This window comes from Telopea speciosissima, chromosome 1 (assembly GCF_018873765.1).
Source record: "Telopea speciosissima isolate NSW1024214 ecotype Mountain lineage chromosome 1, Tspe_v1, whole genome shotgun sequence".
Taxonomy (NCBI): domain Eukaryota; kingdom Viridiplantae; phylum Streptophyta; class Magnoliopsida; order Proteales; family Proteaceae; genus Telopea; species Telopea speciosissima.
Window position 1 is genome coordinate 69,193,647 of NC_057916.1, and position 8,526 is coordinate 69,202,172.

General features: G+C 38.8%; 1 protein-coding gene and 1 pseudogene across 1 annotated transcript; both read left to right on the plus strand.

Annotated features, from left to right (window-relative positions):
* Window positions 1-2,726: 2,726 nt before the first annotated feature.
* On the plus strand, window positions 2,727-6,352 carry LOC122644739 (leucine-rich repeat receptor-like protein kinase TDR). The gene is made up of 2 exons (XM_043838131.1): window positions 2,727-5,511; window positions 5,709-6,352. Exons 1-2 carry the CDS (start codon window positions 2,871-2,873, stop codon window positions 6,155-6,157), a joined length of 3,090 nt encoding a protein of 1,029 aa, XP_043694066.1. The 5' UTR covers window positions 2,727-2,870; the 3' UTR covers window positions 6,158-6,352.
* A 798-nt stretch (window positions 6,353-7,150) lies between these two features.
* LOC122653733 lies at window positions 7,151-7,942 on the plus strand (annotated as a pseudogene).
* Window positions 7,943-8,526: the final 584 nt, after the last annotated feature.

An 8,526-nucleotide genomic window follows, 5' to 3' on the forward strand; every position in this document is an offset into this window, starting at 1 on the left:
GAGAGAGAGAGAGAAAGGCCCACGCGGAACCACAGGCCCTCTCCGCAATCATCACCTTGGTCTTTTCTGCCCCCACCACCAAAATTTGAACACTTTTTAACACGTGGAATCTAAAGGGTAATTTTGTCATTCTATATCCTCACCACATTCCATAGCATTACCCATTTACCCTTGAGCTCAGACAGAAAAAGGCAAGGAATATTGACACGTCACCTACCCAAACAGAATACAATTTACCCTTGGATAGTGAAATTAGGAATAGACTAGTTTAAGTGATAACAAAGCATAAAAGTTGATAATTCTTTTCTATAAAAAAAAAAAAAAAAAAGAAAAAGAATTGCAAAACTAAATTAATAACAGTTCAACTTTGGATTCTTATGAGAAGATTTTTTATTAGTAAGATTAGGGGAAGATTCAAGATTGTTAATTGTGAAGCAGCATTGTCTCTTTCAAAATGATTAATACTTTTTCAAGTATGCTTATCTGTAATCTTAGAAAGAATGAATGAAGGATGGTAAGTGCATGAAAACAAAACACTAATCACAGACTAAACATAACCTTTCTTATACACATAGTGTTTCACTGTGTTAGAAGGTAAAAAAAAATTTGTTTGGTATGTAGTGTTTAAAACTGATCACATTTCAAACAGGACCACAAAAAAAAAAAAAAAATACAATCAAATATAAATGAAAAGAGATGGTACAAGTTTTAAATGTTTAGATTTGAAAATTTTTGAACAAAAAAAAAAGGCATAATTGTGAGACAAACTCATGTCTTAATTAATATTTTGTGTACTAGTTATAAGTGTATATAATTCTAAATTTTAAAAAAATTTAAGTTTTATAAATTTTACCACTTTTTCACCCAAAAAACAGCAAAAGCATTTAAAACATTTCATTTTTTGACGTTTTTTAATGTATAATTGGGATCAATTCAAAAGGGGACGACAAAAATTTGTCATTTAAAACACGTTTTAACTAACTATGGTCAACACCCCCATAGTTGATTCATGAACGGGCCATGATTTGTTGGAAAGAAAATCAAATGGTTGCGTTGAGAACTAGGGATAATTCATTGTATTACTATTTATGTTATATTTATATTTCTAAACAAATGTTGCCCTGTGTGCAATTCCATGACATAGATTCCTTTCGTGAAAGAAAATCTCTCTTAAGAATCCATTTGGTTAGAAGAAAAAGAGTGAAAATATTCAAATATTTAGTAGTGAATGAAATCAACAATTCTTTTCATCCCTTCGTCTTCCAACCAATAAGTTATTATCCAAAAGTATTTTTTTCCTTTTTTTTTTTTAAATTTCAATTAAAAAATTGGGTGAATAATCAAAATTTTATTCTAATTAAATTTTGAATAATCAATTTAAAATAATAAAAAAAACCAAATTAGGTGTGAAATGCTGAGTTTTTTCTTTAATTATAATTGTTCAACTTGGTTATTACTAAATGAAGTCTTTATTTTTTTTCTTTTAATAAATGAATGAAAGAAAAAGAGATAATTCAACTAGTTAGCTTGTGAACAGTCTTTGTAAAAAAAAAAGCCTGACAATCTTTTTCTTTTCTTACTACAAAAACTTTTTTTTTATTTATTTTTTTATAATTAGGCTCCAAGTAGAGTTGAATTCATGACTTCTTATTTGTGAGGTGTTGGTTTTTAACAACTGAGCTACTCCCTCAGAGTCGAAATTCTGAATTTTCAATTATGAATAAAAGCAGCAATTCAACCTAGTATTGCTACAATAAGTTAAATAAGAAAAAGAAATGAAAATTAAAGAAGCAGAAGAAGGTCTTATATTTCTTTTCCCTTTCCCCATCATAAATGGCTTTGTTCGGTATAAACTCTGAAGGTGCTTGTCAAGTTTAACTGGCCAATTTGGTAATGGTCATCAAAACTATGATTTCAATTCCACAAATAAAATAGTGGATGGAAGAGACAAGTAGATGAGCATGTAATCTATGGAGGTTATTAAGAAATATTTTTCTTATTAACAGAATGATTAAAGAATGTAACCATTCTTTTTGTTCTCAAGTATAACTTGTTTTTTATGGTAACCATTGTTTAAATAGAATTTAAGGGAAAAGAGAAAAGAGAAAAGGGCTTGTTTGTTGTGATTATTCAAAATTCAAAAACATTAGGTAGATATAAATTATTTTAAAAAAAAAAGAAAAAAAAGATGAATTAGATTTTGTCAGGAGATGGGCTTGGCTGTGGCCTGTAGTGTCTCTCTATCATATCTTAATATATACTTTTAACAATTATAATCATACAAAGCTAATGCTCATCATACAAAAGCTTTGAAGTCAAACTGACATAAAGCAACAAGATTTTGGTAAAGTTAATTTCACTATTATGGCAAACCTATCCCCATAAAACATTCCAAACCTTTCTCTCTCTGCTACAAATGATCATCTCTCTCACTATCATGAGTATAATCTCTGTCTTTAAGAATAAGAAACAATGAAGAAGTATAATGAGAGGAAGAACTTAAGGAGATTGAAATACTTTTCTTGGATCCTGTGAAATACACAATTTTATCATTTGTGTAATATTGTGTTATCCAAGGATTTAAAGAAACAAAGCAAAGTAAAAGACAGAGAAAGAAGAAGTAGGAAATGAGTAGTAGTAGACATCCACAGTGGTAGGTAGAGAATAGAGGGAAGGCAATGTATATATTTGGTGAAATCTCTTTTTTTGTTTTTCCCTCTCCAAAGACCATCACTAACCCACTGAAGCACAATCATCATGGAAACACCCTCTGCACCCAACACTCCCAAAAAGTGTTTCTCTCCATCGAAATCTCCCCTCCCTTAAATCCACACCTCTCTAAACTCAATTCAACTCAAACCCAAAAAGCCATGAAACCCAATTCTCCTTTCTCACTCACCTTCCTCTTCTTCTTCTCCTTGGAAGTTACTGTGGTTCTCTCTGCAACTCTCCCTCTGCAACTAGTCTCTCTACTTTACCTCAAAGCTTCTGTTAAAGACCCTCTTTCTTCTCTCCATGACTGGAACACCAACACCCTTTCTACCAATGCCGATTTATCTAACCCTGTCTGGTGTTCTTGGTCGGGTGTTGTATGTGATCATGACACTTCCCAAATCACTTCTCTTGATCTTTCTCACCGAAACCTGTCTGGAATAATCCCCTCTGAAATTCGATTTTTGTCCGAGTTGAACAACCTAAACCTCAGCGGGAATGCCTTTGATGGAGCTTGTCCAACCGTCATTTTTGAATTATCTAAGCTCAGGGTTCTCGACATTAGCCGCAACAATTTTAGTTCCATTTTCCCTCCAGGGATTTCCAAGCTCAGATTTTTAACTGTTTTTAACGCTTTCAGCAACAGTTTTACGGGTCAGTTGCCACAGGAAATCGTTAGGCTTCGGTTTCTCCAAGTGCTCAACCTTGGTGGGAGCTTCTTCCAAGGTAGCATTCCGGCAGGTTATGGCGGTTTATCGAGGTTGAAGTTTCTACATTTATCGGGAAATAATTTGCAGGGACCGATTCCACCCGAGTTGTGTTTCTTGACTCAGCTCGAACACTTGGAGATCGGTTACAATGTGTTCTCTGGTGGGGTTCCAATGGAGTTCGGCCTTTTATCTAATCTCAGATACCTCGACATTTCTACTTCAAATCTCTCTGGTTATCTACCATCCGAGCTTGGGAACTTAACACTGCTCGAGTCTCTGTTTCTCTTCAGTAACAGGTTTATTGGTGAAATTCCGGTGAGTTTTTCCGATTTGGGAGTTCTGAAAGTTCTTGATTTATCAGATAATCTCCTATCAGGCTCGATTCCAGAAGGGCTTTCTACATTGAAGGAGCTGATTTGGTTGGGCTTAATGGACAACAACTTAACCGGCGAAATCCCTGTCGGAATCGGTGAGCTTCCAAAGCTCGAATTTTTTCTCCTTTGGAACAATTCTCTCACTGGGAATCTCCCACACAAGCTCGGTTCAAATGCAAAGTTACAGAGGCTTGACGTTTCTTCTAACTCTCTAAGCGGTCCGATCCCACCGAATCTATGCCTCGGAAACGGACTCGCTAAACTCATACTCTTCTCCAACAGGTTCGATTCCGAAATCCCTCCATCTCTCGCAAATTGCACTTCTCTGTTCAGGTTTCGCATCGAAGATAACAGACTCACAGGCCCAATTCCATCTGGTTTCGGTCTATTGCCAAACCTAACTTACATGGACCTGAGCATGAATAATTTGAGCGGTAAAATCCCTAGCGATCTCGGAAACGCTTCAAGGTTGGAACTTCTCAACATTTCTGGAAACCCATTCGGAACCGAATTGCCTGCTAACGTATGGAGCGCACCCAATTTACAAATTTTCTCTGCGAGTTTCTGCAATCTCACAGGAAAAATACCTGATTTCATTGGTTGCAGTAGCTTGTATAAGCTCGAAATGGAAGGTAATTCACTCAATGGAACTATTCCATGGGACATCGGACATTGCGAGAAGCTTCTGTGCTTGAATCTTCAACAAAATTCTCTCACAGGAATAATCCCCTGGGAAATCTCAACGTTACCTTCGATCACAGACGTTGATCTCTCTCACAATTTCCTCTCTGGTTCGATTCCATCTAACTTTGATAATTGCAGTACTCTAGAGAGCTTCAATGTCTCATTCAACCAGCTCACCGGACCGATCCCTTCTTCCGCCACGATCTTTCACCCATCATCGTTCTCCGGCAACGAAGGCCTCTGCGGTGGTATCGTGGAGAAGCCCTGCACGTCGGAAATCACCACCGAAGACGAGAAATTACGGCAGCAACCGAAGAAGACCGCCGGAGCGATCGTGTGGATCATGGCTGCAGCGTTCGGGGTAGGCCTCTTAATCCTGTTCGCAGGTAGCCGATGCTTCCACGCAAATTACAACCGTCGATTCAACGATGAACAGAAGGCCGGGCCGTGGAAGTTGACCGCATTCCAAAGGTTAAATTTCACGGTGGATGATGTATTGGAATGCTTATCGATGAGCGATAAGATCATCGGAATGGGGTCCGCAGGGACCGTATACAGAGCCGAAATGCCAGGTGGCGAGATCATTGCGGTTAAAAAATTATGGAGTAAGCATAAAGAGACGGTACGGAGACGGCGTGGGGTGCTGGCGGAGGTGGAAGTGTTGGGGAATGTGAGACACCGTAATATCGTGAGACTGTTAGGGTGCTGCAGCAACAGCGAGAGCACGCTGCTGTTGTACGAATACATGCCCAATGGAAGCTTAGACGACTTGTTACATGGGAAAAACAAAGGAGAGAATCTGGTGGCGGATTGGCTCACCCGGTACAAGATAGCACTCGGCGTAGCTCAGGGTATCTGTTACCTTCACCATGACTGTGACCCAGTTATCGTGCACCGTGATCTGAAGCCAAGCAATATCTTGTTGGATGCTGAGATGGAAGCCAGGGTGGCGGATTTCGGTGTCGCCAAGTTGTTTCAAACCGACGAATCTATGTCCGTCATCGCCGGTTCTTATGGCTACATTGCGCCAGGTATGTAAACCATGTTATTTTACGTCGTTTAATATTATATGTGGTATGAATTTTAGGTCGATTTCGCATTCTCGAACAATAAAAATAATTATTTTATCATCTGTGAATGTAAAATGGACTTACAATAAATTAAAAGAATGCATACCAAACGCTGCCTTAATATGTATAATGATTAATGTGAGGGTTTGATGATGCAGAGTATGCATATACGTTGCAAGTGGACGAGAAGAGTGATATATACAGCTTTGGGGTGGTGTTAATGGAGATACTAAGTGGGAAGAGATCGGTGGCTGCGGAGTTTGGTGATGGAAATAGTATAGTGGATTGGGTGAGGAGTAAGATGAAGAGCAAAGAAGGTGGTGGGGTGGATGAGATACTTGACAAGAACGCCGGGGCGGCGTGTGTGTCGGTGAGGGAGGAGATGATGTTAGTGTTAAGACTCGCATTGCTCTGTACCACTAAGAATCCTGCTGATCGTCCCTCCATGAGAGATGTTTTGTCGATGTTGCATGAAGCTAAGCCCAAGAGGAAGTCACCCAGTGGTCGGATAAGCGGCGGTGGAGACAATGTTGCCGTCCACGGTGGTGTCACCGGTGGTGGAGGTGGTGGTGGTGGTGGTCCTTTGACTCAGAAGTCAGACTGTTAATATAACTGCATTAATGAACTTTCACGGTTTACTTTGGTTTCTTTATTTTCTCTTTAAAATTGTGGGGGTTGTTGTAACATGGTATAGGAGGAGATTTTATTTTTCTTGGGGTTTTTTTTTTTTTTTTTTTTTTTTAATTTCATGGAATTTCAATTAAAATTTTCTTAATGATGGAAGTGGGGGTGGTTCTGACTTTTGATTTTGACTCTCAAAAGTTTATTCTAAATGCTTGGATTCATGGAATAGGACATTGATCAGTGGGGAGTTGGGCCTTTTCTTTCATACTACTTTTTAAAAACCCTAAATCCCTAATCTAATAATCCACGTTTAGAAAAATCCAAATCCCAAAAGTTAAAAGGAAAAAGGAAACACGTTCAAGAGTGCGGTCCCTGTGCCAATGCAGGACTAATGAATTTAGCTCATCTCCTGGAGCCCAGCACGCCCAGGGTGCTGCCAGCTATTAGACTGTGTCGGACACATTCTTAAGCATGTACCAAGATGTGTGTGGCACAGCTCAATCGTTGAATGTCTCCTGGGCACATCCGGGGGGTTAGGCTCCTTGAAGATGATCTTGATTCAGGACTAATGGAAGTACATATAGAAATATCAATAGGGGCAGAATTTCAATCTTTCAAAGAAGATGAGACGGTCATTTTGCCCCATCAAAGATCCTCTCCAATTCTTTAATCTGACAATTCCCGATAGTGCCACTCTCCCTGCCCGACTCATGGCATTAAAAGATCCTGTGGTAAAGATTAGTTTGCACCATTACAGCCATAACACGATTTGTCAATCGGATTATGCTAACCCGAATAACACTCAAACCCAAAACCGAGGGAATTAGAAGAAGAAAAACAAAAAAAACGCAGAAGGGGAGATAAGTTTCAAACCGCGACTTTCCCTCTCCCTCTCTCTGTTCATCTCCTTCCCTCCTTCCCACCATTGGAGAGCTTCAAGGCTCGAAACCAAATCGTACAAAATCTCCTTTTGGAGAAAACCAGAGAAAAAAAAAAAAGCAGAGAAGAGGGAGCTGAGAGAAGAAGAGTAATGGATTCGATTCCCAAGCTAATCAAGCTACTCTTTTTCCTCTACCTTCTCTGCATCTCTTTGGCCAATCCAACTCGTCTCTTCCCCAAAGAATCACACCCCCACGAAATCTGGCTACTTACCGATCAATTCTTAAACCAGTTCAGCTATTTACTTCGCCTTCTATGAAGCTCAAAGACCCGTTTTTAATTTTTCTCAAACACCCCTCCTAGTTTAGTTCTAAGGCGGTCCCTGCTCGGAAATTTCTTTGAGCTCAGCCCTTGGCGTTTGAATCCCATACAAAATGGCTGCAACAACCCTGTTCTTGAGCCTAACCCAGGTGCTTGGAATCGCCAATTTGGCCTTCTTTTTATTGATAACCACATTGGAGCTGGTTTCAGTATTGCTTCCTCTCCCACAAAGATCCCAAGAAACCAAAACACCATAGCCAATCACCTTATGTCTGCCCTCATATCTTTTTATCTCCTCAGACCCACTTTTCAAATCTCGTCCACTTTACATAACCAGAGAGAGCTATGGAGGAAAATATGTTCCTGCTGTTGGGTACTACATACTGCAGCAGTGTTCGGATCTGAACTTAAGGGGAGTTGCAAGAGGGAAAGGTTTGACCCACCCAATCTCTTTGCTACTCATGGTGCATCGGCGTATTACTCCGGCTTGATTAATGAGAGACAGAGGACCCAGCTAGAGGAGATTCAAGCACAGGCTGTGAAGCTGACCCAAGAGGAAGGGTATTGAATGGTCCGGTTTCGGTTAAACGGTTCGGTTCAATTCAGTTTTGACTGTTTTGAGGATAGAAATCGTAATTAGACCATTTAATTAAACAGTCTCATAATCAAAACCTGGACCGTTTGGTAAACGCTTTCAGTTAAATGGTTTTTAAACGGTTTCAATTAAATGGTTCTATACGGTTTTACACGGTTTTGGTTAGACGGTTTTGTACACATTTTCTACTCTATTTATTAATACTAGTTATTAGTTAATAGGTATTAATTATTAAATTATTAGTTTTTTTTTTGGAAAAGGAAATCATTAATGAAGAAAAATGACTGCTTAGTAGTTGCTACTTGCTAGATATTGAGTTTTTGTTTATTAAAAAAAGAAATTTTGTAAAGTTTTTAAACGTACGGTTAGGCGGTTTGGTTATAATCAGTGTTAATTGGATTATACAGTTTGAAACCGTTGAATTAATCGACCTAAACCGAACCAAATCGATTAAATAAACAGTGTCATTTCTAAAACCATAACCGGACCATTTAACTAAACGGTTTGTCAGTTTTGGTTTAAATGGTTCGGTTCGGTTTCGATTTAGTTTTGACACC